We start from the raw sequence: 18,506 nt of genomic DNA on the forward strand, positions 1-18,506 counted from the left end.
TTCATATTATTAGAATTACAGCCTCAGTGAATCAAGTTCAATGATTCAATCATTCAGAAGAAATAACTCAGAAGGATGGCATTAACTCTTCAGGAGATGAAAGGGCATGAATCAAAGTATAGTGAATCTCAAAATAATCCTGCATATTTTAACTTTGTGAATTCATGACTCATTTGGTCAAAAAATCTAAGATCACTCGAAAGTTTTATGTGGCTTGCATGTGTCTGTGGACGGTCGGCGGTCGATTTGAAGTTATTTTTGGCCAAATATGTCCTAAACTTGGAAAAATCAAAAGTATACAAAGCTATTTTGCCGATTCTTATAATGTAAAGGATTAAAATGTCAAATAAATATAATTAGTGGAGGAATTACAATGTAGTTAAACTTAATTTTTATGTAACAAACGTAAGTATAATTAATTGTCTGGTAAGAATATAATTAAGTTGATTTCATGATAGAGTTGCATGCTTTTGTGATGTTAGATTTAGTTAAACAGAAATGGCTATTTTGAGATGGTAATTCTGCATCTCCCCCGTTTAGATAGAGTTAACCAAATTTGGTATCCAAACATTCACCCGCGGTTTACTCGTTCCGACAGTACAATCAACGGAGTCCATCCTAGCCCTTGAAACCCACATCTCTGGTTACCAGGTAAACGGTCAAGATCCTGTTCTTTCAGAAAAAATATAAAAGAAACCCAATATACGTAAGCAATCATTATACAATTCCAGTTTCTCCTCAGTTTTCAAAACGCACACTCTCTCTCTGTCTGTGATCCGTTTCACTGTTCCTGCTTGCCATCTCTTTGAAACTTCGCTACCTCTCTCTCTATCGCAAACGCATCGGCTGACACACGGGTCTTTCACCCGTTGAAGAGTGATCGATGAGTGGTTTTGTCGCTTCAATGGCGTTGTAATATGTATTTATTAGTCAAGAACATAGAGAAAGAAATAAGAGGGAAGCTCCACTCTGGAGTACTTATTATGTCTTTTCCAACCCTAGAGCTATTCATCATCTAGGGTTTTAAGTTTTTGCTGTTACTGTTTGTGAAGAGATTGATATTAGCGGGGAAGATGGCGAATCAGCACGCTGCTCCAGTGACCGCAGCTCAAGTATAATATGATTTTTCATGTTTCTTGCATCTGCATGGCCTGTATTGTTGTTTCTTTTGTTCTGTTTTTTGTATTTTTAGTGGAAAGACTGTACGTTATTGAGATTGATTGAATTGTGAACTTTTGTTTGGTATTAGGTTGGCTCGTATTTCGTTCAGCAGTATTATCAGGTGTTCCAACAGCAACGGGATTATGTGCACCAGTTTTACACTGATTCCAGCTCTATGATTCGAGTTGATGGAGAAATCAGCGCTTCTGCCTCTGATATGGTGGTAATGGCATTTTTCTCAACACCATTATTACATTTGGATTTTTTATTTTTGACGTGGGATTAGATTTATATATTATTCTATGATAAGAAATAATGTGATTATTTGAATAAAATTGTTGCATGTATGATATACCTCTGATATAGCCCTACCTAATTTCTAGCTTTCTTTGATTTGGGTAATTCTTTTGCCTTAAATATTTATGAACATGTTTATATGGATCACATAAATAAGCTGTTTCCAGATCAGTTATGAAGAAAGAACAAATAATTGAACATCAAAATTGTCCTTCCGATTTTATATCTCAGGTTTTAATGCCTCTGATAAGTTGTTTGACTTAGATTTGTTTTTATATTTATTTTATTCGGATAATGACTTACATTTGTATTTTAGTATGATTTGGCTACATCCTTCATTGCTGCTCATATGTTTCTTTTGTTTATGTCGTACATGTGACTTAGAGTTCTTAAACTACCAAGTAGCCCATTCGAATGATTCGTGTTCTATGCCTTGTGTATCAAGTATTTAGATGCAAGTTTTGGCTGGAGTAGAGTGTTTCTCCTCATCAGGGTTATTTTAGTAAATTAGCTAAAGTGCATGAAGTCATGCATTTACGTTATGTGATTGGTATTAAAACTGAGTATACTGGCAAACATGCTCTTCAAAAATATTTTCTCTGTATGACTTATTTTCTTAGAGTTTGAAGATGATCTGGCCTCTTTAGGATGGTTTTTCAAGAATTCTGTATGCCAAGAAAGTGATAGTTTCATTTTCTGTATTGATACACGGTCCTTGATAAGGTCTGATATAAAGTTCCTGTGCCTAGAATGTCAGAGTATTGAACAGAAATGTTCTTTAAGTATGCTACTGTGTTGTATGGATGAACTACTGAATGATTGTTACTTCATGTCTACGGTTGATAAGTGAAAGACCCCTAACTAGATCCACATCCTCTACCTTAGCCTTAGAATATAGGCATGAATTCACAGTTGATTCAACAAGAGCAATCACCCTTTTGAAAGACGATTTGTGAGCTGGTCTTTCTTCTTACCCTTTAGCTATTCCACTCTTCTCATAAGTCGAAGTGGCATGTGAGAAGTCATTCAAAGGACTTTCTGCTTTAGCTTCAATCATATTAAGATGAAAATGGATTTTCCCATGTCCTATTCAATTCAATAAATGGGCATTCACTTGATTGGAAGTCAAGGATAGTCCTTTTATACTTTTTCTTAGCAAATGCCTTCTTAACCGACAGAAGTGAGGTCAAATACAGTGCTTTGGGCGATGCATCTTGGGCATTGCAATTACTGATACAAAGGTCTAGCATGCAATTAATGGAAATCCTTTTCTTTTGAGCTTTATTACATACAATAAATGTATTATCCCCAGAAGGAAAACGAGAGTTATTGAAGAAAATTGAACGCCAGGAAACTTCAATTTGGTGTGAGTTTGGTGATAATCTGCAATTTTGGTTTGGAAAACAGAAATTAGGAATCCTCAATTTTATTGCATAGCCTCCTTGATATTGATGAAAAATTTCTATGTAGTAATCTAATTGTAAAACAATGAGAAAGTCTTTCAAAGGATCCAAATTACAATGTTTATCCATATAAATATTTCTAGAAGTATATCATTATTAGAAACATCCAGCAGTCTCATTGAGGAAAATTGAAAATCAATATTGAGGTAATCTAGAGAAGCCTAGCCATAGGGAATTTGCATTTTTCTCTAGGTAGTAAATTGTGATACGAACAACTTTCCATGAATCAGATCAAATACATGTTAGATAACATCAGAAAAAATAGATACAAGTAAAAAGCATGGATCTGTGTGCTCCTGCATTTAAGCAGCAAACAGTGGAATTCTTTGTGCAAACCAGATGAAAATTTTGTTTTCCTCTCCTCAGCAATTAGCTTCTGATATATCAGGTTGTTTTACAAATGTCACTGGCTCATTGCAGATATCTAAACTTTGTTATCCAACTTTCTACCTGTTGATTCTGCACAAAAAATGTCTGGAGATTGAATGTATTAAATCATGTTTTATCATCAATTAATGCTTTCACATATTTGTTTTCCTTCAGAAAATCCATCAACTAATCATGTCACTAGATTTTACTGGAATCGAGATCAAGACAATAAATGCCCTTGAGTCTTGGAGTGGAGGTGTTCTTGTAGTTGTTTCTGGTTCTGTCAAGTCAATAGATTTCAGTGGGGGGAGGAAATTTGTTCAGACCTTTTTCCTTGCTCCCCAAGAGAAAGGCTATTTTGTTCTGAATGATATGTTTCATTTTGCTGATGAGGAGGTACCACATCAATCTTCTGTAGCTCAAGAACAGAATGTTGATTGTCAGCCTACTATTTCTAGTCATCTTCCTGATCCACCAGGTACAGTTGACTGATCTCGTGATACTTCGCATGTATTTTGAACTCAATACCTTTCTTCTAGAGCTCAATGTAATACTTGTAAGCACATTCTTTTGCAGAAAGCTCTTTATTCTGTATCTCTTCGTCCATAGTTTTAGGTGGTACTGTGTCAATAGGAAATTTCTATTGGGTCAGGTTTATGACTGATGGATATCATGTAGATCAGAAATTGTCAGATTGTGATATCACACAAATACATTTGCATCTTTAGACCGATTTTAAGTGCATGATGCCTATAACGTTTTTGAATTCAAGATGGCCAATTTCTCTAATAAAGCAGGTGGCTGATCACATAGAAAATTATCACAGATTTGTCATAGAAAATTTACATCTTTCCACCTATTTTAACCTACAGCATGAGTATTTCTGGAAATTTTAGATTCTAGATCTCAAAGGTGTCTGGATAAATCAGGTATCAGTTCTTTTAATGAATTATTATCAAGCTCCGATGTCTGGTCGCTTGTTATTTCTGGCTCATTCTGTTGTTTAAGGTGAACATTTAGATTTCATGACGCAGACTGAGATAGGTGTGAAATTCAGTTATTGGAACCGGACTGTTGAATTTTCAAAAACCCTGATCATTTTCATGCTGAGATGTGTAGAATGTTGAGTTTATTGTTCCATGTGCCTTAAATGTACTGGAATATGGAAAATTGCTTTTACCTATGCATCATTATTAGGCTAAATTGGTCCTTCTCTGCAACAGTAGCTGACTATCCATTGGAGGAGGCTGCTAGGAATTATGTGAACTCCTTTCATATTGATGGAGGTGACCCAGTCCAAGAATATAGTTATCAGGAGTCTGAGCCTGAGAATGAGACAGATCAGCTGGACCCTGAGCCTGAGATTGAGCCCGTGCCTGAGGCTGTGGTCGGCAGATTAACGGAGGAAACTCCTATTGAAGAATCAAGCCCCTTTCCTCAAAGTGCAGTGACTACCCCGCAAGGACCTCAGCCTTCCGCACAGGAACCCATTGCAGAGCCTGGAAAACTGACTTATGCTTCTATAGTAAGCATCATTTCTAGCACAGAAATGTGCAATAAGATGTTCTTATGACTGCTGCATAACAATCAAATGAACTTCAGTTAGAAAGAAGATTGTTATTAGCATGTCAAGTGCGTGAACTATGTCAGCTCAATTCTTAAAAAATTATGGACTTGAAACCTCCCATATAATCCATCACCATGGGAGACAAAAGAGAAAAAGACAATAATCCATAAATCCAGAAGAAAGGAAATCACATTTGGGGGGAGTGAGGGGAGTAATCAAAAAAGAAGGTGACAGGTCAAGTTTGGTGCAAGTAGAGAATACTTATTACGGTAATGTAGCCTGGTTATATAAGGAGGGTGGGGTTCTGGTCCTTTTTTTTTGAATCTTCTTTCAGTATCTGAGCAGTATAATTTCAATTATGGAATTAAGTTTTCCAGTCTGTCACATATATCCTGGCAGTTCTATTGGAATTGGTTTTTTTCATCTTTTTTCTTTGCACAATGTTGTGATATGCTGCTTATGTGTTCATTAGATTTTCTAACTGGTTTTATTTTCCTCTCCTGTTGCTTTGAAAATTCAAAGTTGCGGGCTAAAGGGAAACCTCCATCATCATTCATTTCTCCACCAGCTATCACTCGGACTGCACCACCAGCTGCAGATAGAAACCACATTTCACAGCCTTCAAGGCAGCAGTCAGCCCCAACTTCACCAAATTCTCGTGGGTATGCCGGGGAAGGAGCTCTGCCATTAAAGGAAGGTAAAGGGTTTGTTACTTTTTAAATTGATTAGATTGTAGTGCGTAAGTTTATCATCAATGGATATGTCTGTTTTTGCTGTTAACCTTTGTTTGTTATCACGCTCTTGTTCTCTATGAAAGGGCAAAATGATTGATGATTAGCAAGACATTGCAATTAATGTTGCATCTTGCATGGAGTTTTAGATTCTTACCTCAGGATTACTACTTTCTCCTAATTATAATTTGCTTTGACAAGATTCTGTTTTATTCTCACAGGGGACTTGAAATCTGTCTATGTGAGGAACTTGCCTTCTACAGTGACGAGTCTTGATGTTCTGCAAGAATTTAAGAGTTTCGGGAATATCAATTCTGATGGAGTCTTCTTGAGGAATCGAGTGGTCGAACTCCTTTCTAACTATCTTTATGAGTATCTTTTATGCATCTGTGGAATTTCTAATTTGCTTGTGGTGGACAGGATACTGGTATTTGCTTTGCGTTTATCGAGTTTGAAGATGTTCTGTCTGCTCAGAGTGCAATCAAGGTTTGAATCCTTTCCATTTGGACACTATTCTGTCCTTTCTTGGTTTTCCCAAAAGTTTTAGTGAGTGCTAGTTTCCAGATTCGAGCTGTTTCACTGTGTTGTGTTTTCAGGATATTTTATCGCAGCTGTTCTCCATGTTTAGGGAATCTCTGTTTGGTTATCGCTATATTTTGCAGCAAATATATAAGTTATTCCATATTGTGTCTGTAATAGACTGCATACATATCAAAGGAACTTTGGAATCCATATTCCATGTTGTGCCTAAATATGTGACTTGAGTAATACGGTCATCTGTCTGGTCTAGGAATATCTTTGTATACTAATTGTTCTAGGAGAGCGTGCTCCGTGCTTCCGTTTTTACTGAATTACATGTTAGTTTGGTACTCTGTCTTCCTATTTGCGTATTGTGACCACCTTATACTCAATTCCTAAGAATAATCAAGAGCTGTAGGAAAATAATCAAATTGTACTTTATGCTCGTCTTGATTTGATGTTGACTGTGTATCTGGTTTTGAATGTAGTTATATTTTGCTTTTCTTTTGTAGGCTTCTCCAATTCAATTCGCTGGAAGGAGAGTCTACATTGAGCAGAGAAAACCAAACCCTGTTGCTTCTCGTGGTGGAAGTATGTGCTTCAAATGCTTCTACTTTCCTGCAGAAATTGGGCCAGCCCCATGTTAGCTTTTGCGATTCTTTCTGTTAAGCTATTTGATATTCCAGCAGTTCATTTTTTGCACTGGACTTCACTGTTTCATGCTATCTATCTATACTACTCCTAGATGAGGGTGTGTCATCTTCTAAGAAAAATTGAAGGACCTTCTGGATTTCCAAAGTTTTAAGGATGGGTAGTTGAAATCTTCAAAGCACTTTGAGAACAGCCTAGATATCATGATTTTGATGGTTTTAATGATTAAATCAAGGCCTTATCATGATTGTGACAGTTTTTAATGATAAAATGCAGGCTAGAAAATTACACACGTTTATGATCTTTTTGGTCTTTCTCAGAAAATGAATGCTAGATATAGTCTTACCATTTGTTGACTTATTGCTGCATTTGAATTGCCTTGATCAGGAAGTGGGGGAAGAGGCAGTGGAGGGCGTGGTGGAAGGTCATCTGGAAGGGGAAGTGACAGAAATGGCATCAGATCCAACAGTCTCCGTGGTACTTGATGCAATTATCATCACCAAAAAATTTTGAATGGCCTGCTTATGCTACCATAACTTCAGTTTTTAAAGTAGAAGCAAATGATGCTTGTTTTATTGTTTTTTTCAAATGGAAACTTCATATAGAAGAACAATTTTGATTCCAATTTTTCTTGCTAAAAGTGTAATGCTTTTTTCTTGTTTGTGCTTTTACCTTCCAATTTGAGGGGAGCATATCTTGGTGTTCGAGAGGGGTTCTTGTGAAAGTATTTTTACCTAGTAATTCAATGGTGAACATGATAACACCTTTGGCCTGCATCTCTGGCTTTATGAATACATGAAATATTTCTCTGTTCATGTTATATCCCGGATGCCATCTTCTTTCTCTAGTGCCTCTACTGTGATTCTGTTCCAATTACATCTGGGAATTGGTCATCCTAATTGTGTGAGCAACAGTTCTGGATCCATGCATACTAGCCTTGTTTACCACTTTGTTAGTCATTAGTCATTTCGACATGTGCATGTCATCTCTTGGCAAGATTAACATTTTACTCGGTTTCCCTGAACATATTTAGCACTGTTGGAGGTTTACAAGTTGCCTCGTTGCTGGCGAGAACTCTTTCCAGAATATGGAACTAAGGCTGCCTGTATCACATGACAATGTACTGTCTAGTTAGGCTTCTTGCACAGTTCCTTTTATGGCACTGTGGCGCTGTTCTGTGTTTGGATCCTGAATTTTAGACATTAAGGAAAAACGATTTCCTTGCTTCAAATTGGTAACTTTACATTTCCAGCTTTAGACATTTTGCTCTCCTCACTGAAAACCAAAGTCCAAACTTAGTAGTATTTGATGACAAGGATGATGTTTAAGAATCCAAACTAGCTATTATTATTTGTAGCAGTGTATTCTTCCTGAATATACACCCTGTAACATTTGCATCTTGTGGATATATTACCCCAACTTCATATTATGGAAACAAGGACATATAATCTTCTATATGCTTTTATAAATCTTGTTTTCCTATAAATTGTCTGAACTTGCATTTACACTAAGCAGTTGCAGAAGCCATGAGTTCACGGTGGAAGAGTAGCTGCCCTACTCGGGAATTTTCTGTAGCATTTTCTTCATCCTCTTCTGTATCCCACAGGAAACTAGCATAGGCAGCATGTATGTGGCTGGTAAGACAGATAGTTGTCAGTAAGTCTAAGTATGATGAAAGTTTAGACATGAAAGCGGAAAATGTTGCCTACATCTTTGTGTTTGTGTGTGCAAATGTAGACCTGAGAGTTTGTGTGTGTTTTCTCAAACCTGTCATCTGATGAAGCTTGCAGTGCTCGTTCAAAATAGATAGCAGCCCTCTCTTTGTCATGGTGGAGCTCCCATATCAGTTTAGCATACTGTGACAGAATTTCACCATCTTCTGGATCTGCCAGAATTGCCCTGGAGTAATATTCTTCAGCCCTCTGAAGATCACCCTTTTTCTGTCCATAACAATTGCATCCGAAAATTTTTATAAACAGAGAACAGAATCATGATTGGCACAATTGACAAGTTTTGGGCTATAGGGAAACTTGCCTGATACAAGAACTGGGCATAGTTTCTCAGGACCAATGGATTTCCAGGATCTCCCTCCACCATGTTCTTGTAATGCTCTTCCATGCTAAGGCCATGGCTGTCGCCACCATCGCGGTCGAAAGCGACCGGCCTATAGCTTCCTCCACCACCATTACTGCCGCCGCCGTCAATAAAACTGATTCCTGAGATACCAAGCCCTGCTGCAAGATACATTTTCCCTTCACCTTCTAGTCTCAAACTACTACCATAACCATTCACATTAGTCCCCATTTGTTCCAAAAGCAAGTTCTCCATTCTGAATGGACTGACACTATCTTCCACCTCTAATTCTTCATCATTCACTTCACCTTCTTCCTCAATCGCCTCCTCCTCATCATCACTATCACCGTCTTCGAAACGAGCTCCCGGATGGTGAACCGAGAAAGAAGGAATTGCCTCCAGAGTGCAGCTGTTACTCTTTCTGGCAGATTTTTTGGAAAGACTGAACTCATCAACATTGTATGAAGCATCAACCAGCTCTTGCAAGTTCCCTTCAGATTGAGCCCTTCGAAACTCATTGCCAGAACTCCTACTTGTGCCCTTGATTTCAGCCACTGAAGGAGAATGAAAGAGGGATTTGCTCAAATTCTGAGACCCTCCATTGGTACAAGAAAGCTTGCCATGAATGGTGTTTGGTGTATGTTTCTGCGTGGAGCCATGCAGCTCACACAGGTGATGGCTGCTGCTGTTGGGGCTCTCTGCAAACGACGGAAGAAGAGATCCAAGAACTGGCGTAGAGGAGCTTCTTAGCATCATGACTACTCTTTCCCTCTTGATTGGCAGATATGATGTTCAATATCCCCTGTTTGTTTATCAATAAGATGAGATACAATTGTGTGGAAGAGAAAAAAAGGGTCGCTGATCTTCTTAAAAAAGGTTATCTATAGCAATAAATAATAGCTTGAGCAAGTGGACATAATTCATTGCCTTTTCACTTGTAAAAGCAGTTGAGATTGTGATGAGGAGAGTTGAGAAAGGAACATAACATGGACATGAACATGAGAATTCATGCACTAATACCACATCTCTACGAACCTGCAAGTATCTAATTCTTTTTCTTTCTTTATAGTTTTCTACAAACATCCAAGTTAAAATCATTACAACTCAGGTACGTAGTTCCATGCATTTAAGAAACAAACTTACCTTAAATTTTGTTGTATTCAAGAACCCTCCGAGTTGAAGAAATGAAAGCCAATTTGCAGGTGGAGGGTTGTTCAAAAATGTTATGGGAGATACCCTTTTATACATAAAGGAAAAAAACAAAGAAGAGAAAATAGAATAAAATATAGGAATTACCTGAAACATACGAAATTCTTGACAAGTTGTGTCCATGTACGAGATTGTATGGTGGAGGATTGATGAATCCAACTGTTCGTTGTTGGGACAAACATTTTTATGAGCTTGTGATTCATGTTGGGCCTCTTAAAATTGTGTAGGTGGAAAACTATTTAGTTTTTGTTCTATATGGAAGGTGCAAATTGTAGGAATAATACAGACTACCAACGTTGAAACACGTTTATGGACTTTACTTTAGGATATTCTTCTTGTTTCCCTAGTATTCTTCTTCTACTCCTTCCTTACAGCTGTAAACGTGTCTACCGTGTCCTCTTTTTGGTTTTCTTTTTTAAGGATAAATTACATTAAATTTTTTAAAAGTTTGGTATAATTATAAATAATTTATTTTATTTAAAAAATTATAAATATTTTTTAATATTTGATAAAAAATTATGTAATTCTTAAATAGAGGTTTGAAATTATTAGCTTTGCTCTTATTGTATTTTTTTAAAAAACTAAAAATAACAAAATTGATAAAAAATAGACAAGATGGATGATTTGAAAGTTATAAAAAATTATCCATTTAGTCCAAAAAAAAATAAAAAATTTTAAAAAATAAATAATATTATAATTTATAGTCCACAAAAATATTTGTTGGTCAGTTTATCACAAAAAAAAATTAAAAACTAATAGTTTAAACTCAATGAAATTAACAGTCGAACACAAATCTTCAAATTCAATAATAATTCAAATAAAATTTGGACAATAATGTATTTGCTTCGACGCTCCAATATTTTAAGATACTAAAAATGGGATTCAATCTAATCTGACCCGAATAATAAAATCAAAAGAGAGTAGGTTCGGATTTTGGACCATATTAAAATTAAGGGTAAATTAAACCAATCTCTTATGAAATTTGGCATAATTAAAAATACTCCCTTATTATTTTAAAAATTATTATTATCATGATTAAAAAATTTATTAAATATTAGAAGGTATTTATAATTTTCCAAACGACATAATTCTATGAGATGTGAGGGCAGTTTATTGTAATTTATCCTAAAATTAACTACACTGCCTTTACTTTTGAGTAACAGAGGGCGTTTTTTATAGAGATACAGAGACGAATATCACTAAACTACCCGCGTAAGACATTCCAAATTGTCATCGAATTCGTTTGTTATGCGGAGTTCCGTAAACGCAATCATCAAAATCTTGGCGATTTTTCAACTGGGCTTTCGTTTCATTTTCGATTACATTGTTGGGCGGAGAATTTTTTTGCGGGGTGAGAAGATGTTGGGATGTGGATGTTTCTCTTGGAGCAGAGTCTCCGATCTCATGCAACCCGAGTCCGAATATTTCTCTCTGCCCGATCCAATTCCGCAATGGCCACCAGGTATGCAATGGTGCCCTTCTGCTTTCGTCTGAGGTTTTATCATTTGGATAGGAAGAGATGATTAATGCATGTGGTTTAAGATTTTTTTAATGTTTTTATGTGTCTTGGTAATAATCCCGTACGTTTATATTTCATAGACTTAAAAGCATGAAGATTTTGAGAGGATTGTTTTTTTTAAATGGAGCTTTTTCTGGGAAATTTTGAGCTTAGTTGGATGTTATATGATTGATATTTGATCATTTAGTTAAAAAAATTCAGTTCTTGCTGAAGGGTTGTGGATTTCAATTGTTTATTCTTCTGTCTATCTCATCTGTTTGATTCTTGTACTGTGGACATTTTCTCATGTCTCTGTTGTCGATCCGTGAAACTGCCCTTGAATTGGTTTTTTACTGTTGGAACTTGCTCCGTTTTTTTTTACCCAAAGAAAGAAGTTCTGTTGAGGGTTGGGGCAGTGATGTTTGTTCATTCCTTGAACTTATTTAAAAGCACAACTTTTTACTTTCTGAGCACGGAAAGAGATTGTTTCGTTTGCTGAGCTACATACGAATGCTTGAAGGTACTCCGGTGGGACCTTTATCCGTTCTTTTAAATAATTGAGTTCTTCCTCGGTAGTAAATTAGATTCAATTAAATATGACACAATTTCGTGCTTTTCTTGATGTAGTAGTGGAGATGGTGCTTAAGACAATGATTATCAGAATCTATCTTAACCTGCCTTTTCGTTATGGGAAATCAAAGATAATTTCCTTTTATGTTCTTGCCCCCTATCTTCAAAATTTTTGTTGACAAATTATAGCTTCATTATGAGGAGTTAGTGTGTATAGTTTATCTGATTCAATACTCCTATGTCCTATAAATGATTTTCATGTGGTTCAGTATTTTTCATTATACTTTCAATCTTCATGTACTGTGCGTTGATCTTTGAGCTTTCATGTGTCCAAACAACTCCATTCCTTAATGTTTTTTCATGATATCATCTAGCGGATGCATGATGTATGATCACTCAGGATTTGCACTTTTCACTTTGTCCATTTTGAGACCATAACATGTTTCGTTTGATATGGAGAAGTTCGAGGCTTCTTTTCTTGATCACAGACTCTGTTTAGAGAGTTGAGTAATAATCTTTGTGTATGCTGCTTCATTTAGTAGAAATATAGTTTTGTCTTTGAAGTGCATCAGTAATATATATCTTATTATTTCTACTTCTGCTTGTGCACATACAGGTTCAGGATTTGCTACCTCGAGAATTACATTAGGAGAATTAGAGGTTTGCCAAATAACTAAGTTTCAGTATATTTGGGGTTGCAATCTGTCTAAGGATGGGAAACAAGGTGTTAGCTTTTATAAGCCAATCGGAATCCCAGACGGGTTTTTCTGTCTTGGTCACTACTGTCAATCTAATGAAAAGCCTTTACGGGGATTTGTTCTTGTTGCTCGTGAAGCTGCTAAGCAACAAGACTGCTGCACCCTCAAGTCCGAAAATATGCCTGCTCTCCAGAATCCTGTGGATTATTCATTAGTGTGGAGTTCACATGACGGCATTGATGAAAGCTTTGATGGATGCGGTTACTTCTGGTTACCCCAACCACCAGAGGGTTATAAAGCTTTAGGATTTTTGGTTACCAACAAATCGGAGAAACCAGATTTGGAGGAGGTTAAATGTGTCCGTGCTGACCTAACTTGTACATGTGAAGCTTGTGGACTGATAGCAGACACACATTCTAAGTCGTCTAACATACCACTTTTAATTTGGGGTACGAGGCCTCTTCATCGTGGCATTTATGGGAGAGGTGTTTCCGTGGGTACTTTTTATTGCAGCAGCTACTGGAATACACGGGAAGAGGTCAATATTGCATGCTTGCAGAATTTGGATCTTAATTTACGTGCAATGCCCAACATGGATCAAATTCATGCACTTGTAAGGCATTATGGACCTACTGTCTTCTTCCATCCTGATGAGGTTTATCTGCCATCTTCTGTTTCATGGTTCTTTAGAAATGGTGCACTGTTGTATAGTAGAAGTAACTCTGTTGGACAGGCCATTGATGCTGAAGGTTCCAATCTCCCCAGTGGAGGCACAAACGACAGAGAATATTGGATAGATTTGCCCTGTGATAGTGCGAGGGAGAATGTTAAGCACGGAAACTTAGAAAGTGCAAAACTTTACCTTCATATTAAACCAGCTTTAGGTGGGACCTTTACAGATATTGCGATGTGGGTCTTTTGCCCTTTCAATGGGCCAGGCACGCTGAAGGTCGGGATGATGAACATTGCTCTTAGCAAGGTTGGTCAGCATGTTGGTGACTGGGAGCACTTCACTCTTCGGATAAGTAACTTCACTGGAGAGCTTTGGAGCATATACTTTTCGCAGCACAGTGGAGGTGAATGGGTCGATGCTTTTGATTTGGAGTTTATCGAGGGAAACAAAGCTGTAATTTATTCGTCAAAGAATGGTCATGCTAGCTTTCCTCATCCTGGAACCTACATTCAGGGTTCTTCAAAGCTTGGGATTGGAGTGAGGAATGATGCTGCACGCAGTGATCATATTGTTGATTCAAGCAGGCAGTATGAAATTGTTGCGGCAGAATACCTTGGAGATGGAGTTGTCAAAGAACCCGGTTGGTTACAGTATATGAGAGAGTGGGGCCCGAAAATCATCTACGATTCAAGGAAGGAGTTGGACAAAATCATAAAAGTTTTCCCTCCACCGGTTAAATATTCAATGGAGAATATTTGTAACAAGTTGCCACTGGAGTTGTATGGAGAAGAAGGTCCTAGTGGGCCAAAGGAGAAGAACAACTGGATTGGGGATGAAAGATGGTAGCCCTTATGAAGCTCCTTGACCTCCTGCTCTTTCTGCAACTGTTTTTTCACGACATGAACAAAAGTTGAAAACAAACGAGAATGTGTTGTAACTTGTGTAAAATCCGACAGAGTAAACCCCCATCAGGAGCAACAGGGGGCCAAGATATCCTGGATACAGGGAAGGACAAGACTTGAGAAACAATATTCACAACTGCTTCCATGTGAACATAGTCCCTGATGTAAATAGAATTCATAGTGTAGTTCATGAGAATGAGATTCTTGGCCTCTTGTACCAGATACGGGGACTCGCTAACAAGTGTAGAATGTTTGAGAACATTAGAGTATAGACTTGCATTCAAACTCCTCTACCATGGAGCTGTAAATTATCTTCTGATTCTTTTAGGTTGTTGGAAGATGTCCTCCATGACGAAGAGATGGAAGGCTGGATTTGTTGTAAACAATTTGAGCTCCTAAGTTGTATGTATGTGCATGTCTATATAAGAAAGATTTCTGAAAACAAAATGAACTCAACCTTACATGTCTATGGCGGCAGTTCCTCTTTCACATGATATTGTGTTTGCGTGTCAAGATGTTTGATAATTGTTCATTGATTGTAGATAACAGGGGCAACTGCAAGAGGCCTGATGCGGGGAAAACGTCCTCATCATCTCATTGCTGTTGGGAACTAAAACTCATCTCCCATCATCGTTCTTTGAGGTAATGGACGTTCTTTATGGTTATTACTATACTTCAAATTGCTTGTGAAAAGGATGTTATTTTCTTCACTGGTGATCACCAACTACAATCTTGTCAAATAGCTACTTCTTGATGATGTGCATGTGTAGTTCATTTGTTCGGCCACACAATCTTAGCGATGGTACAGACAAGATAGCAAAAAAACCAGCAACCACGGGGGAGGACGTGTAGTTGTTGAATCTTTGTCTGTTGAATCAAGGAGGGGTGCCTGCCACCAGCCACATCCGATGAATTACACATTGGACCTATCGATGGATAATTCTTACTATGCTCAATTAGGGATGGCAAATGGAATGGATAGTGGTAGCTGTGAGCCCCCACCCTGTTGGGGTCCAAATTATGAAGTTCAGGTTCATGGACGAAGTTTATTTTACGGAACTGGTTGGGTCCGGTCCGGTCCGAGTCTCCAATCTTTCCCAAGACCCCCTACAGAACATATCTTTTAATATATTTAATTTATTTAATGTATATATGTATAAAATAATTTATACTTTTAACACAATAATAACTTATCAGATACTTATAAATAGTATCTTTAATTTTTTTAAAAAAATAAAAAGTAAAATAATTAATAGAACCTTTTTTTGTGCAATTTGGTTTGGGGACAGAGTAGATGGAACATTAATAAGTGTTGTGTCAGTGACTGAGTCCAAAAAGAACAGTTTTATAGTTGGCGTGAAAATGCATTAATCAGTCAAGTAATTATGAGTGATGAGCAGCAGACCAACGGATTTGATTGCTGATTGCTCTTCTTTTTTCCTTTTTAATAATTGAAGGGGACATCCAACGGCTACTCTGACCCCTCGGCGCATTACACCGCCCCCCACTCTTCACATCATGCATTGCTGCTCCCTCCACTCTTCAGATCCATTCATCATATGCTACTCTGGGATTTTTTTTTTCCAAAAAATTAGAATTTAATTTTTGAGTTCACCAAAAATATCAAAGTAATATTAAGAGAAAATATAGCATTTTAATGATTGGTATAGAGTATATAAAAGAAGTCTTGATTCGATCGTGTATCTATTACTTAAATTAAAGTATTTTGAACGTGTTTTGATTAGTTCTGCATTTTACACAAAAAAAAAAATAAAAAATGAACGAAATCAACGATATTCATATCATATTTGAATTGAATAAAATTAATTCCACCACCAATTAATTAAGTATAAGTAATGATTTGAGCATGCCAATCATTCTATTTCTTTAATCATAATCAAACAAATCAGCCCTTTTTCTCTTTTTTAGATGATGTAATATTTTAAAACACTAACTCTTTTTTTTTGTTCTATTTCTTGAAAATAAATAAATAATATTTTGTTGATTATAAGTTTCATGCCTATAAAAGAGTAATAAGTTGAGTTTAATTAATTAATACTCGATAAGTTTATTTTGTCATATAAACAAAAATGATATCTTAATCTTATAAATAATATAAAAGAATTATATAAAATATGTTTACAATTACTTATTTGTACTTTAAAAAAAAGTAAATTACAATGAATTTTGTAATTTATCATAATTACAAATATTCTATCATTATTTAAAAACTTACAAATAGTCCGGAGATTAACGAACATTTAACATTAGTTGTCATGAGGAATTATTCATTAGATGATTGTTAATTTTATAGTGTATTTATTAGACGAGCGTTAATTATAATTTTTTAAATAATAAAAAAAATATATTAAATTTCAAGAAAATTGATTATAAATAAAATATATATGTGAAAAAAAAAAGAAGCCATATTGTTGGTTGAATAAATATGAGTGGAGTGGTGGGTGAAGTTAGCAACAACCTTGGCTTTTAAAAGTGGTCCCCACGTTTCGGGGGTAAGGTGTTGAGCCGTGTGAATTTCGGGCCCCCACATGTTGTCGGGTTGTCTTTTGGCGTAAAGTCGTGTTTGTCCCCACTTGCCCAGGAAAATCCCCCCATTTTAGGACGCCATTAAAAGAATCGTCAATTTCTCCCCATCTTCAATTTATCGCCACCCGCCTCTTTGGATTGCACCCTCGCAATATAACTTTTACTTTCTGTCTATCACTACTCATAAAAATTAAATAGTGTTATTCATAAAAATATTTTTTTACTATAAGAAAATTATTTAATCTGTAATGAACTAATAAATATAGTCAATTATTAATAAGTATTAATTTTATTTAATTTTCTAATTAATATTAATAATTTTTGATGTATTTTAACTAACAAACGAATTCATTTGTTCAATGGATCAAACATTAGAGTTATATTAGATGTAATCTCTCCACTCATAAGAATTTACGTGTAATTATATAATATTTTAAAAAAATTGGCGCAGTTATCCTTAAAGAATATACTATATTTTTGGCTATAATTACAATAAAAAAAATTAATTAGAAACTAAAATTTTGAAACGTTTAGCTATCGATTTTTCTTGCTTAAATATTAAATTGAAGTTAAAATGTTAGAATAATTGTAGGATATTATGTGGCAGTCACTATATAAAATACGAACGATAACTTACATTGTCGAAGTAATTTTTTATAATAATTTTATATTGGTACATAAAAAATATAACCTGATATTTTGTTATCAGTATAAATTATTAACACATAAAGTTCTTAATTTATTTGAAAAACAAATTCTTGAAAATAAAATATCAAATATGACAATTAAGTTGGATTTCTTCATTTCTGCCTCCGCTCCAACTAAAAACGTGTTTTTCACTTATGTGCTGCATAAATTTCCCGAGAGAGAGAGAGGGCGATCATGTCAGGTTTCAGTCAGAAGCAAAAGGCAGAGGTTCGATGGTTCCCGGGGTGGTTGGTACAATAACAGGAAGCAGGGGAGAGGCAGTAGTTGTACATTTTTTGTGGGTCCCACCTGAGAGAGAAATCTATAATGCTGTTGAGGCGCACAAAGCCGACAGAAGGGCCCCTCCCCCTCCCCATCAACACCAACCCCTTCCCACTTCCCACTTTTGCCTTCCACTTCCTTTCTCTTTACCCAAACCCAAAAGAAAGCAAGAAACCAAACCAAACTCCCTTCTTTCTTTTCTCTCTTCTTCTTCTTCTTCCTTCTGCCACCAGAATTTTACTCCTTCTTCTCCTCTAAAAATTTAATCTTGATGCACAATAGGGGCGGAGGGAGCGGCGGCGGTGTGATTTCAGGTGGGTCAATGTCAACTTTGTCAAGAGAGGAGAATAACATGGTGATGTCATCTGAGGAGTCTTCCTCCTACCCAGATGAGTCTGACTTGGAATTGGGCCTTGGACTGAGCCTTGGTGGTGGTGGTGGAAAGGCCAAGAATAAGCAGCCGCCGCCGCCGGCTGCCACCGGAGGTTCTTGGGATCAGTATGCAAGAATCTTGACTGCCAAGGACTTTCCATCTGTGGTTTCTACTAAGGCTTCTTCATCATCATCATCATCCTCTTCTTCTGTCACCAAAGCCACCAACAATGGCTC

General features: G+C 36.5%; 4 protein-coding genes across 7 annotated transcripts in view; 3 read left to right on the forward strand and 1 right to left on the reverse strand.

Moving 5' to 3' along the window:
* Positions 716-7,561, forward strand: LOC105163462 (ras GTPase-activating protein-binding protein 2). 2 transcript variants are annotated; one of them, XM_020694761.1, is made up of 9 exons: positions 716-1,112; positions 1,250-1,384; positions 3,465-3,768; positions 4,517-4,815; positions 5,380-5,554; positions 5,810-5,931; positions 6,009-6,074; positions 6,620-6,698; positions 7,146-7,561. In XM_020694761.1, exons 1-9 carry the CDS (start codon positions 1,074-1,076, stop codon positions 7,241-7,243), a joined length of 1,317 nt encoding a protein of 438 aa, XP_020550420.1. In that variant the 5' UTR covers positions 716-1,073; the 3' UTR covers positions 7,244-7,561. The 2 variants fall into 2 exon arrangements, with proteins under 2 accessions (XP_020550420.1, XP_011080116.1); XM_011081814.2 differs by having other exon boundaries at positions 718-1,112; positions 4,514-4,815.
* On the reverse strand, positions 8,082-10,278 carry LOC105163461. 2 transcript variants are annotated; one of them, XM_011081813.2, is made up of 4 exons: positions 10,128-10,278; positions 8,793-9,633; positions 8,526-8,698; positions 8,082-8,392 (listed from the first exon to the last, which is right to left on the reverse strand). In XM_011081813.2, exons 2-4 carry the CDS (start codon positions 9,585-9,587, stop codon positions 8,266-8,268), a joined length of 1,095 nt encoding a protein of 364 aa, XP_011080115.1. In that variant the 5' UTR covers positions 9,588-9,633; positions 10,128-10,278; the 3' UTR covers positions 8,082-8,265. The 2 variants fall into 2 exon arrangements, with proteins under 2 accessions (XP_011080115.1, XP_011080114.1); XM_011081812.2 differs by lacking the exon at positions 10,128-10,278 and adding an exon at positions 9,975-10,118.
* On the forward strand, positions 11,210-15,511 carry LOC105163463. Of its 2 annotated transcripts, XR_847924.2 has the most exons (3): positions 11,210-11,502; positions 12,725-14,787; positions 14,924-15,511. XR_847924.2 is itself a non-coding variant. In XM_011081815.2 (2 exons), exons 1-2 carry the CDS (start codon positions 11,289-11,291, stop codon positions 14,323-14,325), a joined length of 1,815 nt encoding a protein of 604 aa, XP_011080117.1. In that variant the 5' UTR covers positions 11,210-11,288; the 3' UTR covers positions 14,326-14,848. The 2 variants fall into 2 exon arrangements, 1 of the variants encoding a protein (XP_011080117.1); XM_011081815.2 differs by lacking the exon at positions 14,924-15,511 and having other exon boundaries at positions 12,725-14,848.
* LOC105163465 (auxin-responsive protein IAA13-like) overlaps positions 17,982-18,506 on the forward strand; it is a gene marked incomplete in the record, with an annotated part of 3,413 nt that continues 2,888 nt past the window's right edge. The window contains 1 exon segment of the mRNA XM_011081816.2: positions 17,982-18,506. Within this exon segment, the coding sequence (XP_011080118.1) occupies positions 18,169-18,506 (338 nt within the window).

The sequence above is a fragment of the Sesamum indicum genome, linkage group LG6 (assembly GCF_000512975.1).
Source record: "Sesamum indicum cultivar Zhongzhi No. 13 linkage group LG6, S_indicum_v1.0, whole genome shotgun sequence".
In the NCBI taxonomy this organism is placed as follows: Eukaryota; Viridiplantae; Streptophyta; class Magnoliopsida; order Lamiales; family Pedaliaceae; genus Sesamum; species Sesamum indicum.

What these genes read in the sequence shown, in the direction of transcription:
- LOC105163462 (XM_011081814.2), top strand. Translation starts at nt 1,074, where the DNA reads ATGGCGAATCAGCACGCTGCTCCAGTGACCGCAGCTCAA. An exon ending in CTCCAGTGACCGCAGCTCAA is followed by an intron (nt 1,113 to 1,249) that starts GTATAATATGAT and finishes GTTTGGTATTAG; the next exon opens with GTTGGCTCGTATTTCGTTCA. An exon ending in AGCTCTGCCATTAAAGGAAG is followed by an intron (nt 5,555 to 5,809) that starts GTAAAGGGTTTG and finishes TTATTCTCACAG; the next exon opens with GGGACTTGAAATCTGTCTAT.
- LOC105163461 (XM_011081813.2), bottom strand. Translation starts at nt 9,587, where the DNA reads ATGATGCTAAGAAGCTCCTCTACGCCAGTTCTTGGATCTCTTCTTCCG. An exon ending in ATGCCCAGTTCTTGTATCAG is followed by an intron (nt 8,699 to 8,792) that starts GCAAGTTTCCCT and finishes TGTTATGGACAG; the next exon opens with AAAAAGGGTGATCTTCAGAG. An exon ending in CAAGCTTCATCAGATGACAG is followed by an intron (nt 8,393 to 8,525) that starts GTTTGAGAAAAC and finishes CTGTCTTACCAG; the next exon opens with CCACATACATGCTGCCTATG.
- LOC105163463 (XM_011081815.2), top strand. Translation starts at nt 11,289, where the DNA reads ATGCGGAGTTCCGTAAACGCAATCATCAAAATCTTGGCGATTTTTCAA. An exon ending in AATTCCGCAATGGCCACCAG is followed by an intron (nt 11,503 to 12,724) that starts GTATGCAATGGT and finishes GTGCACATACAG; the next exon opens with GTTCAGGATTTGCTACCTCG.